Consider the following 20,461-nt stretch of genomic DNA (forward strand, 5'->3'; position numbering starts at 1 on the left):
ATACACCTTTTTAAACTGATCATTTCTCCAGTGAAGGTTGGGCACTCCTTTTTAATTCAATGTATGATTCCTCCATATATGTAATGAGGATCTGATTGATCTACTTTCTCATATCCAGTTAGGAAAGTCTTCTGTAATGCGCTTGAATGATGGCTTGGCTCAGGTGGTAGCATTCTTGCTTCTGGCTAAGGTTGTAGGTTTAAACCCTACTTCTGGATCTAAGCACATAACCTAGGCTGACACTGAGCAACTACTGTGTTGTTGGAAGTACCAGAAGTACCATCCTTGACACCTTGGTTAAACCGAGACTCAGTCCCCTTGGTCAGATGGACATTAAGAGTCTTATGGCACTCAATAGAAGAATGAGAGTTCTCCTGGTAACCTAGCCAATATTGCCTCCTTCTGCCAACACCCCTAAAGGCAAGTTAATTGGTCATTCAACTCTTTGTTCTGCTGCACAGAAAATGGACACTGCCAATGGAATCTTGTGGAGGCAACGGGGGTCTTGGCTGACAGCTGGAGAGCTGGTGAGACTGCACCCCCACCCACCATCGTTGCCTCTTTTCAGGAAGGCCCTGCTCATCTTGTATCACTCAGGCACTTAACAGGCCATCAGTGGACCTTCCTGCAGAACCAAGGACCTTGGGGGCAAAAGTCCCGCCCGCTGAGCATTGCTGGCTCAGCAGCTCCACCAGGGCTGAGGTTGGCTGCCGATACTACCCCCACCTAAGGCCTCAGATTGAGGAAGGACCCAGGCAGAGGTGCTCATGCAGTGCCTCATGCCCACTTATTTAAAAACTGTCTGGTGGAGCTAACAAAGAATGAGGCAACTTCAAGGGCTGTGGTTTTGCGACAGGAGGAATATACTTTGGGTATCTGTTCCTTGGTATCTGGAAAATTGGATGGGAAGATGTAATTGAAAGAGTGATTGGCATGGGACATCGACGAGCTGCCTAGAAATAAGGGCACTTGGGAGAGAAAAGATACATCAGATAAGGGAGAGCTTGCTGCCGTGGATCCATGTCGACTTTGGCCTAATACCCTGACTAGTCCAAGACGACCGAAAGCTAGAAGAGACTGCCACCATCTGCAGCTGTGCAGTTCAACAGTCACTGCTTTATTCATCTCTCCATCTGACCTGGGACCAATAAACTGTTCTCACCTGTTATGGGTCATGTGGTTTTCTGTCTATTTAGCTTATGTATTGTACCAAAACCGTTGCTTCTTAATAAATTTTTAAAAATTGTTTGTGACCTCGACTCCCTTCTTAGGGTAATCTGTGCCTTGTGGACCAAAAAACTAGGTGCTTGCTAGGCCATTTCAGAGGGCACTTAAGAATCAGCCACTCCTGCTGTTGGCCTGGAGTCACACAGAGGCCAGATGGGACAAGGACAACAGATTTACAACAATCCCATAGCTTCATTATCACCATTATATTTTAATTCCAGATTTTTCAACGGCTTTGGTGGGATTTGAAGTCATATCTAAGAACCAACAGTCCAGGCCGTGGTATTACTGGTTCAGTAATGGTACCACTTGGCTGCTTTCATCCTACAGGCCTCATAGATTCCAAAGGGGAAATCTGTCAGAGCTATTAAAAGTGCAGCATAATGCTATTGTCATCGAGGCAGCTTTATTGTAACCACTAATTTAGAAAATTGCTAACATAGTCTTAGCACTACATAGCACTCAGCCCGCAACACCTCGAAGATAATGAGGGATAAATACAGGATGAAGATTAAAAGAAAGAACTTGAATTTATCACACCCCTCCAGGATGCTCCAAGATGTTTCACATTAAATTAACTCTTTTGAAGTGCAGTCTTGGTTCCATGAATGCATGCTATTAAGAATGAATAACAAGTGGTGCTCAGTTCTTGTCCAACTGCTCGTTTTATTGGTGCCTTCGGTCTGAATAGCAAAATGCGGAAATAACTTCCTTATTTGTTCACTGACCTTTCCTTGTCATACATGCCAGCGGTAGCAAGAGATTTCTCAACAAATTTGGAGCAGGAACATTTTTCTTTATTCGTTCATGGGATGTGAGCATCTTTGGCAAGGCCAGCGTTTATTGCCCATCCCTAATTGTCCTGGAGAAGGCGATGGTGAGCTGCCACTTTGAACCACTGCCGTCTACTTGGTGTCCACTGAGCTGTTAGGGAGGGCGTTACAGGATTTTGACCCAGTGACGGTGAAAGAACAGTGATATAGCTCCAAGACTGGATGGTGTGTTGGAGATGGTGGCACCATGATAATTTTATTGAACTAATAGTCCAGAGGCCCAGATGAATAGTCCAGAGACAGGAGTTCAAATTCTGCCATGACCACTGTAGGAATTTAAATTCATTGAATTAATACTTTGGGAATAAAATGCTAGTCTCATTAATTATGATCATGGAACTACCAGATTTTATTCAAAATCTATCTGGTTCACTAATACTCTTCAGGAGACAACATCTGCTATCCTTACCCAGTCTGCCTACATGTGACTTCGTACTCAGAGCAATGCGGCTGACTCCTGACTACCCCCTGAAATGGCCTAGCAAACCACTCAGGTGTACCAAACTGCTACAGAAAAATGTCAGTTTAGGTTTATTGATTCAGGAATTTTACTTATAATTTATTATTATGTGCCTGGCCTAACTGATGTTGCTAGCTGATCAGAATAGGCCATTTCCAAGGGTAGTTAAGAGTCAACCACATTGCTGTGAGCACAAAGTCACATGTAGGCCAGACCGGGTAAGGATAGCAAATGTCCTCTCCTGAAGGGCATTAGTGAACCAGGTAGATTTTTACTAAAATCTGGTAGTTTCATGGCAGTTTTTAGATAAATGGGCGTGAGGCACTGCGTGAGCACCTCTGCCTGGGCCCCTCCTCAACCTGAGGCCTTAGGTGGGGGTGGTACTGGCAGCAGCCACCTTCTCCCTGGAGGAGCTGCTGCACCAGTAGCACTGTTAAATAATATGCACAAAGGAATTGTGCCTATACATTCCTCTTAATACACTATCTATGTCCACCTGATTAGATGGCAAAGTGAATTTTGTTATTATCCCCAGCTGAGGTTACCCCTGGACAAGCCTGATCCCAGAGTGGAACCCAGCCTGATAGATCCTAATTTTTACTTGTTTGTTTAGATACGAGGAGAGGGGCCACTGAACAGAGTCACCAGAGTCAGCTAATGAGCTTTTAACAAAAGCATAAAACATTTATTAAACAAGATTATATTACCTATATTGCAATACTCCTTCACCCACAACCATACCATTTATGGATATATACAGATTTCTGATGATAACACAAGTTACAAAGGCTATCTTATACTCTAATGTTCACAGTAAGTACAGTCCATGTAAACCAATTGGCAACCTGTGGTCAGACACACCACATTCTGAAACCAAGTGACAGATGCCACCCCAGACAGATGCTATGGATCTCTCCTCAGCTGCCCCAGATGCTTGTTACACCATGGGCCAACCAGTCTCGCTGAACTCCGTCTTTCACACGCGGGTTTCCAATCTCCACTTTCCAAGTACCCCCCCCTTGGAATCTTCTCACAAACCAATGCTTTCTTTCAGATGCCTTCTGCAAGGGTTCACCTCCAGGTTTTGAATTCTCCTTCCGTTGTTCCTCTCCCCTGGGTCACCACATACATTCAAGCTTTCTTCCATGCACTGTCTCTCACTGAATCAGCTGCCAACAGTACACTGCTGCTTCACATGCCCATAGCAAAGAGTTACAGACCTTCAGTTGTGTCTTTGGGCCTCCTGGCCTCTTGCAAGCTGTTCTCAGTTTAAATCTGCTTTCTGCAGCTTTTGTCTCTTTAAATCTGAATCTTGGAGCCTTTCTCTCTGCCCCTCATTCTTAACCAGTTAACTAACCAGGACCTTTTCCAGGTTCCTGTCCTTCCTTTGACTAGAAGGTCTTCTTGGGACTTTCTCCTGTTCCAGTCCCTTGGATTTTGGGGTCTTTTCTTTGACTTGGGACTTGCTGTCTGTCCCCTTTGCTCCAGTCTCTCCTGGCAGCTACTTTTAAAACCAACTGAGCTCAAACAGCTTCCAACTCAAAACTGCTGTTTCTAGTTTCTTCTGTGTGTTTCTATAGGAGGGACCTGCTTCTATAGACCCCCATTGCTTGGCAACAGTCCAGTTTCTCTACTTTTGTTTAACTTAGCTCCAACAGTTGTAAAACTCTCATTAGAGATGCAAGCCTCTTTTAAAGTAAAACTCAACTTAACTCTTTTCTAACCCACAAATACAGAAATACAAATCAAACTTAAACTTTAAAGCTAAAACTCCTTCCTAACACCTACAAATATAAATATAACTTACTTAAACTATCTCTGTTTCCTAACAATTTGCTCTGCAATTATTAAAAGCTTAGAAGATCCCATGCATTCAATGGAATTCTTTCAGGCAGGAAACTTCATTCCTAGATTTACATGAATTAGAATGACAATGTTTTCGGTAATAAGAATTACCATACAGAAAGAAAATTGAATATTGCATTTATTTACACACAGGTTTTGTGTATAAAGAGTGAAAGTATCTTTAGGGATGCATTTATTTTAAGTATCATCTTTTGCTTGTCTTCTTGTACACTCACTATCAGAATAAACCAACTCACATGCAAAAAAGGTTACCTGTTTCTTTTAGCTTTTTGTTTTTACCTGTTTCTTCAGCCTCACCATATTCTCTACATACCTCTCTCAAATTTATGTTCCATGCTTCACAGCTGCAGTTCTGGATTTTAAAATAACACAATATACTTTTACAATGTAATATTTAAAATTGACTAATCATAGTTCTCTGGGGTTTCTTTTATATTATAATTCTTATCAGTATGATAACTTAACAGAAAATGTAGCCTTTTCTGAGTTCTTAAAGTCAAGGCAACTAATGCTCATTTTAAAGAGCATATAACTGCTTTAGGACAAAAAGTTTACTGGATAAAGATGAAAAGACAACAAAAGCAAACAGACGTAGAAATGGCCTATTGAGAACCTATTAAACCTACTTCACTAAATGGATGTATTTGATGTCCTTATAGTTAGAACAAACACATCTAGAGCTTTGGTGAAGTAAGACCATAAACATTTTTGAGGCTGCTAAATGAACATGAACACCAGCTCATAAAGTCAATAGCCTTACACATTGACGTACATTTTATAAAGGTTATTTATGGAGGAGTGAAGTCATAACTGAATTGAAGCAAAAGTAATTGCATTCTCGTTCATAGGACTTTGTTTCCCTATAAATCTGTATAGCACATATACATATGGTTCAACAAATCTAAGCTTGTATAAATATTTGGAAACATTTAATTGTGCAGTAGTACTTAGAAACATTTAAATGACATTTCTGTTTGTTTTTTAAGTAATATCTAGACTGCAGGAATGAAATGGCAGTGTTTTATAAAATGTAAAGAAGTGCTTTTTTAGAACCATCTCTTCATGATGGGTAGCGTGTGATGAAAGTATAATAACTTTCATAATATTTTTCTGGTTTATTGTGAAGTAGGTTTATGTGGGTATTATGGCACTACAGTTGGTAAAGGCTGATATTTAAAATCCCAGAGAGAAACTTTAAACAACTGTCATAGCCTATATTTTCAATTGGTATGTTTGAGATGTAGCTCTAAATTCAAGAATGAGACCACCAGTTCTTGAGAGGTTTTTTTATATCAAATTAAATGAGACATTTATTAATTTACAACAATGCATTAAACACATACACATGCCTAAAAATTACTACTGTCATAACTTTTAACACATTCCCAAAGGAATCTCCACTAAGGCAACTACAACTCATAAGCTTTACGCAGGCCCCAGGCAAAGCATTTTTACCTTACAAACTCAAAATGAGGTTCCTTTCAATTTGGTTCCTTTGCAGACAGTCGTAGGCTTACAGCTGCTTTGATGTCACATGCCTCTGCCCTGCACACATAGACTCCCCCAAGCTTATACCCAGCACTTCTCTTTGAATGTAAATTTTCATTGTATCACCAGACCCTTTGAACTCCTTTCATAGTACCAATTTTATTAGTAATATAAACATTGCTTGGTGTCCCCTAGCTAGGTGCAAGATTTCACTCCCCTTCTTGAATGCTCTATTCAACAAAATGCAAATGTACCCTTTATCTTGCTGTTTACATCTCAAAACTACTATACATCAAAGCACCCAGACTAGCTGGCTTTAATCCAATTAAAACACACATAGACACACCCACAGACTAAACCTCTATTTTAGAAAAATAATTTCCAATAACATTATATACATAATAGCTTCTTGACAGGGGGTAAGTATAGTTGGGTCTGTCTGTGTGGTTTAATTACATTTGTAGTCACGTAGACTGCAAACTTGAAATCATCAAAAAATGGAAGTGCTTGACATGCTAATGAGTAAACATGGATGCTGGCTTAGCATGCAAGGTATGAAGGGAATTTACGTTTTTAGATAAATGAAGGGATTTTTGGATTTCAAAGGGATCTTAGTCTGTTTACAACTAGCAAGATAAGCAGGGCTAAGGAGTGAGTTTATTTTTTCCCAAAGGTTACTGACAATATTGGCAACATGGAAGTTTTTATATTATGGGGAAGATACAGTTTCGAAGACATATGGAACAATAGAATTTACATATTAAAAAGGGAAAAATATATATATAAATGAGAATGAAAGGCTATCTGGCAGAAGACCATGTAAGATCTAGCAGGATTGTGTGAAATAGCCTTAATGAAGCCTCCAGCCATGTGTGCATAAGTCTGCTATATAATGAAATCAAAGTTGGGCAAAAGTCATTTGGAATTCCATGGTCAAGTGGATACTTTGTTAACTTAATGATTCTGTTTTAAATCTAAAATCTTTTTTGGATTGCTGCCTTAAAGGGAGTGGGTGAACTGGGGTCAGGTTAATTAGGAATTTTAGGAGTTATTATCATAGTAAGTAATTGTAGTCTTATGTATGTGCTTGAAATCATTTATATTTTGTTAATAAATATTTTAATTTAATTTCTTAAATCGCTAAAGATCTTGGTGGACTTACTACTTCTGAATTCAGTGCACACATCTTCTTGTAATAAATACAAATTGCAAAACCATTGTGATAGCACGACAAAGTTTCTCTTGTGGATTTGGTCCACCTGGCACATGTCATCTGCCATGTCACAACAAGTGTTACGATTTGGTTAGGGACTGTTAACATTTAAAAAGAAATCCGAATAACTCGTTTTAACCAGTAGAACTATACCACAAGATTTCACTTTTATTTTTAAACAAAACAAACATTATTCCATAGAAAAGACTTAAACAAAACAAGCACTATTAAGTTAACAATATGGCTTAGAACTATATATGTTATACACTCAGATTTAGTTCCTACTTCCAAGAGTTTTCTTATATGACACATCAATCTTAAAGTGATTTACTTCAGTAGGGATCATCCATAAGTATGCCACAGTCCTTTGGAGGATTTTCCTTAGCTCCAGCTATTCTCAGAGGTAAAACTTTCATTTACCCTCCCTTGACTGTGGAGGCCTTGGTCCTTTGTTCTGGTTACTTTTCCAATATTTCCAAGCTACTCTGCTGGTTACTTTCTTTTGCAATAAGACATTGTGAGGCTTATGTAGATTCTCCCACTAGCTTCAAACTAGGCAATCTTCCAGTTTCTGTTCCTCACAAAATTCGAACTGAGATTAAGCCTCACCCGCCTTCGTCACAGTCAAAGATGAAGTTAGTGTTTTACTCTACTTACAGTCATTTATTTTGGCTAACTTCTCTCAGTGACCTGCAAAACACACAAGGTCCAAACAATGGAATTTAGCAACTAAAAAACTCTCCCAGTAAACACCCAGATAAATTAAACCAGAAAGCCTTCCTAAAGTCCACACCATGCCCATGATGACATAGCCTGTCTGGGTAATCCTCAAACCAGCCTTTACTTTAATTATCCCTCATTTACAATTTCTTTTTTTATCTTAAATAACTGGATTTTTACAATGTTTCAGGACTTACTGAATGCTTTTGAATTAATTTGGCTCTAAGTCGCATAAGAAGAACATCTCTCTGGACTGCACTTCTTTGCAAGCAGTGCAGATGTCACATCTCCAGTTCTCCGGCTAAGTAAGCCCACCTGCTGTTTTATGATCTTCACCTTTCTAGCTGTTAACCTCTTAAAGCAGCATGATCCCAACCTTTTAAGTGTAATAGACTCCAAGCTGCTTTAATTGCATTTATCCCATTTTTCTACTGTTAAAAACTTTAATTCCTAAATTGAAAAATTATATACTAAAACAAGTGAACCATGAACTAGATTTTGGTAACAGTAGAATAAGGAAGTTGTTTGCAATATTCCTTTGCTGCTTCTGCAAGGATTTTGCTTTCACTAACTTTACAAGTACCCAGAGCAGCCATAAAGTGGATTAATATCTTTACAAAAACTGAGTCAAGGACCAAGGGTTGCAGAAAGCAAGTCACTGATGCAGTGAGCATAGGCATGTTCTTATGATTGAAATACCTCTGGTTGTGGTAGCTTCTCCTCCCACCCCATGCCATCTGTACATAGGCCTTAAATCCTGATATTTACCCTCCTAAGGATAGCTCCAGCCACCAATATATCAATATATTCAGTACAATTAACTGTTGTTGCTAATACCAAAAGTATCTAAATGGTTTCCAACAAAAAAATACTGAGTTTTGTTTATTCTTTCATGGGATGTGAGCATCACTGGCGATATTTTGCAGAGTTATTTGGCCATAGAAGGATTTGCAACCATCATCTTGACGTTGGCCTAGGCATACATACTTGCAGCCAGGACTAGAGGAGTAAAAGCCCCATTTCTTTCCTCCCTAAGTCAGGGTCACTGAAACTAATTGTAGCTCCCCCACTTGCACTTCAACTAATTCAGTACAGACCTGGGACTGAGAGTGGAAAAGGGACACTGCTCTCCATGGCTCAGCACTGAATAAATCTGCCACTTTTCATACGCTTTAGAGGGAGTAATGAAAATCTGTTCACCCCCCCCCCCCCTCCACCTTGACAGCATTTCCCTATTGCTAACAATTAGAGAAAATACACAGCCAGTTGTATATCCTGTTGGGGTAAGGAGATGGGAAGAATGCGTGGAAAAGTTCTTAAAAGTGCACTTTGAATGTAGGACCTTCCACTGAGTGTGCCTTCTGCCCTACCAATTTATGGGAGTGTCCTTCAACACCCATCAAAATACGATTATGAAATAGGTACATTTTGAAAGTTGGCATTTTTGTCGACCTTACAATATTCATTATGGGAGAGGGGGTTGTTTAATGTGCAGAAATATGACAGGATAGTGATTTTATTTCACTCCCATCCCACAGACAATAAAAATGCATGCAGCCTTTGTACAAGTGTAATGCATTCTGCTGCCAGGGTGTGGCAGAGGGTGTTTTTGTTTCCCCCCCCCCCAACCCCCTCCCCTCTCCCTTTTGCCATTTAAACCCAATAGTAAAGATGCAGCCCGGGAGTCCAAGCAAAGGCATTGTAGGTGGTCCTTACAGCGCCCGGGCTGCAGCAGTAGCTGCTGGTTCCTGACAGAATCCCAGCCTGAAATCCACTCTCTCTCTCCCCTGCCTGAAGTTGTTCTCTGTTTCCTGTTTCCGGTGGTTCCTTTAAGACGCTGCAGCAGCTCTGACTTCCTTGGCCAACCTTTCAAAGTTGCAGAAATTCAGCCTCTTCCGAAGAAGGAAACTTTTTCTCTCTCTCTTGCTGCAGGATGACACCGGGTAAGGAAGCAACCTTCTCTCTCTCTCTCCTTCTCTCTGGAGCGCTGCTGTGTCCCAGGCTCCGCTGAATCATCCCCTTGTGTCTCTGTGTGTGTCTATGTGTCTCTATGTGGGGTGGTGGGGCTGGTATATTGACTCCTGATGCAGCAGCTCTGTAAAGGTGCCTGTGTCGGTGACAGCGACTCCTGCCAGTGCTGGTCCGGCTTCAGGCTGAATGCACTCTATCCCTGCGCTCTATCTGTGAATGCAGTGTGTGCGGGGCTCAGTGAATGCTGCTGAGTCAGTGTTAAGGCCTGCAGGGCAGTTAAGCATTTTTTATTGAAGGGGGATTAAAGATTTCACCCCCCCCCCCCGCCCCCCCCACCTTTCCTTTGTACTAAATTCCCCCAAATCACTGTTGCTTCCTGAAGCTGCAACGCTCACATTTTGTAAAGGGGCAAAATGTTGTTCACTCGAAAGAATAAGAATAGAAAATGAGTTTTAACAAAGGGGTGGGTGGGGGGATGACACACGCTTTTAAGATCTCGATAGCGTTTCTTTCAGATTGCCAGTTTGTGCCAACATTGGGCACTTGCCAGTGGCTTGTGCACCTTGTGAATTTTTTTTTCGGGATGCCGGTGGCAAACTGCTCTATTCTGATCAACTGAGTCCAATGCAGGAGCGAGGAGCATTTTTCCTTCGGTGTAACCAGCGCTGGACATAATGCAGATCTCTCAAGCCAGATTCTGCAGTGAATTTACGTTGAGGCCAACATCTGTAAATGCAGAAACAACAGGAGGTTGCTGTCCAAAGACGTCCTGATCTCCCAGAAGCTGTGCCCCAGCTGGTATCTATCCAGACTGGACATTCAGATACATTGAAGCAGCAGGAGAGCTTTCTATACTGACATGGCAGATCTGAGGTTCCCAAGAGTTTGAAACAGTCACATTTTTAAAAGAGAGAGTTTCTGAGGTTTCCTCCTCTGCATTTCACAGACCTCCCCATGTGCTGTGTGGACTGCTACAGTATTGCTCCTCAGGCCACTATAATGTGATAATGAGTGATGTGCCATTCTGGAAATACATGCGCATGACAATATAGTCCCTAGTTCTTTAAAAATAATATAACAATGTAACAGATAACCCAGTCCATGTGTGAGAAAAAGTTGAAGCCTGTCCATTCCAGTGTAAGCAAACATTTAATGATGTGGTAATTCTTAATCATTGCCAAACAACTTCTCTTGGTGCTGAAAATTAACTTTTAAAAGTGGAGTCTCATTCCTCCAGATCCTAATCATTGGAGACTTAAACACATTTTACTTTTTCTTTCTGTCTGCCTGTCTCTTAATCCCACATTTTTCCCTCTCCATGTTTTGCTTTTGGTATATAATTTGACTCTGACACTTCCTGGTTCAGACTCTGCACTGCACATTAATGATTCTCCAATCTGATGGGTTAAGGGGAAATGCAGTTTCTTGCCCTACTCACACAGGTCCTAGGCCCCTATAGAGGGTGGCTCTCTAATTTACAGGGCGTTTCAATGCAAAAGCTCATAAAAAAAAAAGTCTTTGGGTAAATGTGATGAATGGCTGGCACCACCTGTTTGCTACTGATTGGCCAAGTTCCCTAACTGAAGGAACCAATGGGCCTAGTTGTTAATTAGTTTACAGGAATAGGCGTATGCAATTTGGGTTGTGCTGAGGGGTTACATCAGGGTGACATGTGATGACTCCCCCTTTTGTCTTCCTCTCATTCAGCTGTAATTCCCAGGTCTGTTCTTTTCTATTTTTTTTAAAAAAAAGGCACTTGCAGTTGGACAAAAATCACCCCTCTGCTTGTTCTCAAAGTAATTTCTTTGTCTTTCCACTACGCTTCTCTCTAACTAAACTGGGTGCAGTGCAATGTTCCCCATAAACTTGCATTGTGCAGCCAGTGTTTTCACGCTTCAATTATTTTGCTTGTGGTATTTATAGTGGAACAAGGCCTGCAAATGAGCTTCCTGGCTGCTGCATGACCATGCACGCTTGGGAATTAATAGGAGCATTGGTATATTTGATCATTCATAGTAGTTATACACAATTGTATGAATTTTGAATAAAACAAAATCAACTCTAGCTTACTTACCATCTTAACTCTTGAGCTATTCCTTCCATAACCATCTTAGTAACTAGTTTATATAGATACCATTTACAAATTATAGTTAACACTGACTTATAAGATATCGCATGAGTGTCTCAACATGTCACACAATGAATAGCTTTATTTGAAGTGACGTGGCTGCTGTATATTTTCAAAGTCTGAGTTTATTTATTGTTAGGTCACTTGAAACCGCAGTGATTTACTGCTGGCCATGAGCTTCAGGTGATGTTTCATGTCCTTTGATTCTGACTTATTTGCTTTGTCAGATGTCTCCATTCAATTCTTTATTAATTTTTTATTTAGGGTGAAGCGTAATTAAAGCGGATGTACCTCACCTACCCCCCCTCGTTCCCCTCCCATAGATCAATCCCAAAATATGGGAGGAAAGCTGAGAGTGCTGCAGTTCTGTTGTGAGAGATGCAGTTCCTGCCCCTCTGGGTTTTATGTAACCCATCACCTCTCCGTAGCAATTGACCGCAGGCACATAGAATGAATACCTTCCGTTGTCTACGTTTTGCGCAGACAGGTAAATTTGTTTAATCAGGTAGGAAGCACTGAAGCTGTTAATGATGCACAGCAACAGTTTTGCAAGACACTGCTCCTGGTGAACAGACCTGCTGAGTGAGGTTATGGCCCAAGATAACACTATAGATCTGATTCTGTTACCTTCTGCTCCCATCTAGCAAGTTTGCACGCTTCACCATATATGTCCCTTATACTTTGTGATGGCACTTGTGTTTATTTACTTGGAATGTGTTCTTTGTTCATTCCAAAATATGTTGCTAATTAAGCCCAAAGTTTTCTGATTATGAATATTTTTGTTTTATTTACTGTCTCCCAATAAAAACACCTGATGCCATCCTTTTTTAACCTAAATTAATACTCAAAGTGAAATCAGATAGGTGAGTTATGTTGCATTTGGGTATTATGTGGGAGTTAAATTAGATGCGAGCTAGAGCTGATCTATATAAAGGTACAAATAAGCTCACCCAGGGTAGGGGTTTTTTTTTGGGCAGAAGCATATAGTGAATATTTTGGCACAGTTAGAAAATCTTGCATCGCCCACAGATCTCCTTATCTAAACTTCCCAATATGCATTTGTGGTGGGTGTGGGTCTCAGCTATAAGTTTAAAATCGCAAAAAGTTACCGAAACATGATTTAAGCTTCTTGATTCTTACTTAAGGACAGTTCAAAATCACTGCTTGTGCAGTCTTCACATCACTTTCATAATTCTAGCCAGCATAGAACTACATTAAGTGACAGAATATAATCAAACAAACCCCATGCTTGTTAACTTAAGCAAGAACTTAAAGCAATTGTCTGCAAGACGTGAAACTTGACGGTCATTTTTGGTTATTGTCGTAGGCCTTTGTCCAAAGAAGGTGGTGGCTTTCACCAAAAACTTCAAGGCTGTGCCACATTACAATCTTGCCCAGAATGTAGCAACTGGTGGTGATCTTCTGCAAGCTTACCTTCAGCGGCAAGTTATCCAGGAAACATCGCAAGTGTTCAAGCATGTCATTCCTGCAGAAGGAAAGCCAGTTACAAACCAGAAAAATACAGGTAATTACTATCCAATGAACTATTCTGAAATAGAAACACACAGTGACCCTGACATTTAGTTTGGAATATTTGATATTATGCTAAATAAATGCCTCATTATAGTAATGATTTGGTATTCGCCGTAAATATATCTTGCATCTTACTAATTATATAACACCCCACTTATGCTACAGAAGTCCTTTATTTATAGTCTCCCTAATTCTTCAAATTCACCCCATTCCTATTTATGGGAAATAATTCCAAGGTCAGGATTGTGACTTCAGTTTGATTGGCTTAGACTTCTCCTGGTTGCTAGCAAAAATGCTTAGCAGCCAGCGATGAAACCAGCTGCAGCCTTGGTTTGAAAGGGTGTTCTGAGAGAAAGGATTAAATCCCAGTGTCCAGTGCTGTTGAAAACAGATGATCTATGTTTTCCAGAGCACCTGATGAAAGGTAATTGACCTGAAATGTTAACCCTGTTTCTCTCTCCACAGATGCTGCCTGACCTGCTGGGTATTTCTAACATTTTCTGTTATTTCAGATTTTCAGCAGCATCTTGCTTTTGGTTTTCACATTTGTGATAATGCGTACTTAACATATCAGTGAAACATGCATGAATCAACTTTGTTCATTCCTCTCTCTCTTGTTGTCTGTTTATAAAATACATGTGTGTGAGATGCACAGCACTTTGTGTCCACATGTATCCAGTGAACATAACCTTGCGAAATTTGTCATTTCCCATTGTCCAGATCCAGCAGGCTGGTGTCTAAGGTGAAAATCAAGGAATCTTGTAAATATATTATTTCTAGCCTCAGTTGCAAATATCAATTTCCCCAAACACAGAAATCCTCATTGTAAACTACATAGGGATTTTTTTAATTTAATGTCTCAAACTATATCAAACATTTGGCCTTTTTTCTGTGCCTGAGCAACTAGAAATCTCCAGCTTCAAAGTCCCAAGTGGAATTTTCAAATTAAGCCCAGCTAGAAGGTTGGGCATGTGTGTGGGGAGAAATTTCTTGTAGACGTTTCTAAATGACCAATGAAATGAGGGTGTTCAGTAACTAATTCCAGGCCTGCCCACCAAAACTGTGCAATTCCTGTTTAGTTAGTGAATGTATGAGCCAATTGGCATCACTGTTTTTTGCTCTATACACGTGCAACACCTTCTGAGATACAATTAAAAGCCTTGTCATTGTATGTTTGTAAAAACAGTGGAGAGATTGTGCAGAGTAGATTTTGTGGAATGTTACTGGGCACAAGAGGTTACATTTATGAAAACAGGTGAGAAATTAGAGCACTATTTCATTGCAATTGATGGAGAATGTTGAAGTCAAAGAACAAAGAAAAGTACAGCACAGGAAAGGCCCTTCGGCCCTCCAAGCCGAAGGCGATCATGTTGCCCATCAACTAAAACATTTTGCACTTCCAGGGTCCGTATCCCTCTATTCCCATCCTATTCATGTATTTGTCAAGCTGCCTGTTAAACACCACTATCGTACCTGCTTCCGCCACCTCCTCTGGCAGCGAATTCCAGACACTCACTACCCTCTGCGTAAAAAACTTGCCCCGCACATCTCCTCTATAGTTTTCTCCTCTCACCTTAAATCTATGTCCCCTAGTAATTGACTCTTCCACCCTGGGAAAAAGCTTCTGACTATCTACTCTGTCCATGCCACTGATAATTTTGTAAACTTCTATCAAGTCGCCCCTCAATCTCTGTCGCTCTAGTGAGAACAATCTGAGTTTCTCCAACCTCTCCTCATAGCTAATAACCTCCAGACCAGGCAGCATCCTGGTAAACCTCCTCTGTACTCTCTCCAACGCCTCCATATCCTTCTGGTAATGTGGTGACCAGAATTGCACGCAATATTCCAAGTGTGGCCTAACCAAGGTTCTATACAGCTGCAGCATGACTTCCCAGCTTTTATACTCAATACCCCTGCCAATGAAGGCAAGCATGCCATATGCCTTCCTGACTACCTTATCCACCTGCGTTGCCACTTTCAGTGACCTGTGGACCTGTACACCCAGATCCCTCTGCCTGTCAATGCACTTAAGGGTTTTGCCATTTACTGTGTAATTCCTGCCTGTATTAGACCTTCCAAAATGCATTACCTCGCATTTGTCTGGATTAAACTCCATCTGCCATTTCTCCGCCCAAGTTTCCAACCGATCTATATCCCGTTGTATCCTTTGACAATCCTCTTCACTATCTGCAACTCCTCCAACCTTAGTGTCGTCTGCAAACTTACTAATTAGCCCAGTTACATTTTCCTCCAAATCATTTATGTATACTACAAACAGCAAAGGTCCCAGCACTGATCCTTGCGGAACTCCACTAGTCACAGCTCTCCATTCAGAAAAGCACCCTTCCACTGCTAGCCTCTGTCTTCTATGACCAAGCCAATTCTGTATCCATCTTGCCAGCTCACCTCTGATCCCGTGCGACTTTACCTTCTGTACCAGTCTGCCATGAGGGACCTTGTCAAAGGCCTTACTGAAATCCATGTATATAACATCCACTGCCCTTCCATCGTCGATCATCTTTGTCACTTCCTCGAAAAACTCGATCAAGTTAGTGAGACACGACCTCCCCTTCACAAAACCATGCTGCCTCTCACTAATACGCCCATTTGCTTCCAAATGGTAGTAAATCCTGTCATGAAGAATCTTCTCCAATAATTTCCCTACCATTGACATAAGGCTCACCGGCCTGTAATTTCCTAGATTATCCCTGCTACCCTTCTTAAACAAAGGAACAACATTGGCCATTCTCCAGTCCTCTGGGACCTCGCCAGTGAGGATACAAAGATTTCTGTCAAGGCCCCAGAAATCTCCTCCCTTGCCTCCCTCAGTACTCTGGGGGAGATCCCATCTGGCCTTGGGGACTTATCCATCTTAATATTCTTCAAGACGCCTAACACCTCTTTTTTGAACTCAACATGATCCAGGCTATTTACACACTCTTCCCTAGACAAATCGACCGCTAAGTCCTTCTCTTTGGTGAATACTGATGAGAAGTATTCATTTAGTATCTCTCCCATTTCTTCTGGCTCCACACACAGATTCCCACCTCTGTCCCTGAGTGGGCCTACCCTTTCCCTGGCTACCCTCTTGCTTTTCCTTCAAAATTATAAGGGGTTATGTTATGTCAGATAGAGGAAGACTATTTACATTGGTCAACAAAATGATAATAAAAGGACACAAGTTTTGGATAATCACTGGAGAATTAAAAGGTAATAGAAGATTAGATTGTAGAGATTGTGATGAGGTCAGCTCCTGACCTCATTACAGCCTTGGTTCAAACAAGGACAAAAGAGCTGAACTCCAGAGATGAGGTGAGACTGACTGCCCTTGATGTCAAGGCAGCATTTGACTGAATATGGCATCAAGGAGCCCGAGCAAAACTGGGTTCAATGGGAATCAGGGGAAAACTCTCCTGGTTGGAATCATACCTAGCATGAAAGAAGATGGTTGTGGTTGTTGGAGGTCAGTCATCTCGGTTCCAGGACATCACTGCAGGAGTTCTTCAGGGTAGTGTCCTAAGCCCATCCATCTTCAGCTGCTTCATCAATGACCTTCCTTCCATCAAAAGATCAGAAGTGGGGATGTTTGCTGATGATGTTCAGCATCACTTGAGACTCCTCAGATACTGAAGTAGTCCATGTCCAATTGCAGCAAGACCTGGACAATATTCAGGCTTGAGATGATAAGTAGCAAGTAACATTCGTGCCACACAAGTGCCAGGCAATGACCATCTCCAACAAGGGAAAATCTAACCATTGCCCCTTGACATTCAATGGCATTACCATCACTGGATCACGCACTATCAACATCCTGGGGGTTACCATTGACCAGAAACTGAACTGGTCTAGATGTATAAATACTGTGGATACAAGGGTAGGTCAGAGGCCAAGAATCCTGACTCCCCAAAGCCTGTCCATCTGTAAGGCACAAGTCAGGAGTATGATGGAATACTCTCCACTTGCCTGGATGAGTGCAGCTCCAATAACACTCAAGAAGCTTGACACTATCCAGGACAAAACAGCCCACTTGATTGACACCCCATCCATAAACATTCACTCTCTCTACTACCGATGCATTGTGGCAGCAGTGTGTACCATCTACAAGATGCACTGCAGGAACTCACCAAGCCTCCTTAGACAGCACTTTCCAAACCCATGACCACTACCATCTGAAAGGACATAGGCAGCAAATACATGGGAACACCACTAACTGGAAGTTCTCCTCCAAGCCACTCACCACCATGACTTGGAAATATCTCGCTGTTCCTTCACTGCCACTGGGTCAAAATCCTGGAACTCCCTCCCCAACAGCACTGTGGGTGTACCTACACCACATGGACTGTAGCGATTCAAGAAGGCAGCTCACCAGCACCTTCTCAAGAGCAATTAAGGATGTGCAATAATTCTGGCCTAGCCAGTGATGCCCACATCCTATGAATGAAAATTTTAAAAAGTACTCTACCACATGCCATTGTTAATGATAATAAAAGGACACAAGTTTTGGATAATCACTGGAGAATTAAAAGGGGAGTTTAGAGAAAGTCTTTCCTAACAGATGATTAGATTGTGGAGTACTCTACCACATACCATTGTTTGCACAGATGCCATTAGTATTTTTGAATGGTATTAAATAGAATATTCAAGGACATTGGAAGCGGGCAAAACAGTGCGATGAGACTAGGTGGTTCATGTGGAGAAAAACAGTAGTATGAGCTATGTAGCCTGTTTCTGTCCTGTAGTGATCCATGTACACTTTCTATTAGAGTCAGTGCATAGTGACATCAAGTAAAAAGTCATGGCCATTTTCATCCCCACATTCCTTCCAGGGGATGGGAACAATTGTAGTTCTACCATTGCTGGTTGTGAGCAGATACCTCAAACACATTCTGATGGTCAAACTTGGGACCGACCTGAATATCTGGATTAGAGCCATATTAGACAGTATCTAATTACACCTACTAAGCTGTGGGTGGAAGGAACTAGCTGGAGGTAGCACAATACAGTGGTTAAGCAATCCCTTGCAGCAGCTGTTTCTGCTGCTTCTTAGCACAATGTTACCCTGACTGCCCTTCCACTTGGCCCCAAAACTAATCTTGTGATCATTATTGGTTTTCACTTTACGATTTGTGGGGTCTCTTTTTTTTTTTTCCTAATCTTCTGTTGGGGTGCTGGAGCACTGACATTTTGTTAGCCTGTGATTTGGATAAAAGATAATGACACAATTGGTCAGCAAAGAGCACTGCACTTCACCATCAAGGCTTTATAACCATCTTGCATTCTAGTAGATGAAGAAAATCATCAGCACTTGATCCAACACTGACAACCGTTAACTGATTTTATTGTCCAAACCCACAACTTTAGCTTACTCCTCAATTTGAAACTTTCACTGTCAGTTATAGACAGTGAAAATTGCTAATTGAATCACTTGGTTGGATGGTGTACGCTATGTTATTGCAGTTCCCTGATTTGTTCACCACGTTACAGCTCATCAGAATTTGTCATCAAGATTTTCATATTCTCAGCAAACTTATTGTCAGTACGGATTTAGCCCTTTTCTCTGTTATCTCAACATAGGCACTAGCCTGTGATCTTTTGTCTGCAACCCCAGTCACTGTAGTGGCTACAATGATTGTGTTAGTATTGGCACTTTTCAAATCATAACTCTTCATCCAGCGTTATCATCATGTCAGACACATATGACGGCATACACCAGGAGAGTGAAGCTTGAATGATTTTGAGGTTACCTGAATTTGATGCCTTGCGACATCCTTAAAACACTACCAGCATTTGTGTTATTGTAAAATACTAGCGAACCTTCTGTGGCGGTGCTCATGACAGAGGATATTATGAGGTGTGACATTGTGAAGTGTGACTAGACTGGCTTGCTTTGTGAATCAGCAGAAGGTTCTCACTAACCTTTTACCCATGTGAGCATGTCAGGAAGGTATTTTGGATTATTTGAAGAGCTGGATGGACTCGGATGGATCAGTGATGAACTTGGAAATGCAACAAGCGAAATCTTAGAACCCCTTTGTTACTGAGACGGGGATTGTTCAGAGGGGGTGAACACGGTCCCTATAATTACAGGGCACAAAAGACCTGTTATTTGGATCTTCCTGCTTTTGCAAACTGGATGTGGTAATATTTTTAATGAAGAAAAGTTATAACTCGAATAAAAGGGACAATAGCGATATGGGTACAAAATTGGCTGAATAACAGGAAACAGTAGAAGTTCATGGATGTTTTACAGACTGGAGGAATGTTTGTATTGGAGTTCCCCAGTGGGTCAATGTTTGGACCCTTGCCCTTCCTGATATATACTAGTGACCTGGACCTTTGTGTACAGGGCATAATTACAAAACCTGGAAGCATTGTGAACTGTGAGGAGGATAGTGTAGAACTTCAAAAGGATGTAGACAGGTTGGTGGAATGGACAGACAAGTGGCAGATGAAATTTTAATGCAGACAAATGTGAAATGACTCATTTTGGTAGGACGAATACAGAAGAGACAATATAAAATACAGGGTATAATTCTAAAGGGAGTACAGGAGTAGAGGGATCTGGGTGTGTATGTATAGTCACTGAAGGTGACAAGACAGGTTGAGAAAGTGGTTAATAAAGCAGACAGCATCCTAGGCTTTATTAATAGGTGCAAAGAGTACAAAAGCAAGGAAGTTATATTAAACTTGTGTAGAACACTGGTTTGGCCTCGACTGAAGTATTGTGCCTCATTCTGGGCACTACACTTTAGAAAAGATGTTGAAGGTGTTGGAGACAGTGCAGAAAAGATTCATGAAAATGGTTTCAGGAACAAGGAACTTCAGTTACATAGACTGGAGAGGTTGGGACAGTTTTTCCTGGAGAGGAGAAAGTTAGGAGATTTGCTAGAAGTATACATAATCCTGAAGGGCCTGAGCATAGCAGATAAGGAAAAACTGTTCCCATTGGTGGAAGGATTGAGAACAAGAGCGCACAGATTTAAGGTAAGAGGCAAAAGATACAATGGAGACGCGAGGAAAAA

General features: G+C 41.2%; 1 protein-coding gene across 1 annotated transcript in view; it reads left to right on the plus strand.

Annotated features, from left to right (window-relative positions):
• Positions 1–9,448: 9,448 nt before the first annotated feature.
• blmh (bleomycin hydrolase) overlaps positions 9,449–20,461 on the plus strand; it is a 100,077-nt gene continuing 89,064 nt past the window's right edge. Inside the window, exons 1-2 of the mRNA XM_078547998.1 lie at positions 9,449–9,750; positions 13,234–13,431. Coding sequence (XP_078404124.1) covers positions 9,741–9,750; positions 13,234–13,431 — 208 coding nt within the window. The 5' untranslated portion in view covers positions 9,449–9,740. The remainder of the gene's footprint in view (positions 9,751–13,233; positions 13,432–20,461) is intronic.

This window comes from Cetorhinus maximus, chromosome 9 (assembly GCF_964194155.1).
Source record: "Cetorhinus maximus chromosome 9, sCetMax3.hap1.1, whole genome shotgun sequence".
In the NCBI taxonomy this organism is placed as follows: Eukaryota; Metazoa; Chordata; class Chondrichthyes; order Lamniformes; family Cetorhinidae; genus Cetorhinus; species Cetorhinus maximus.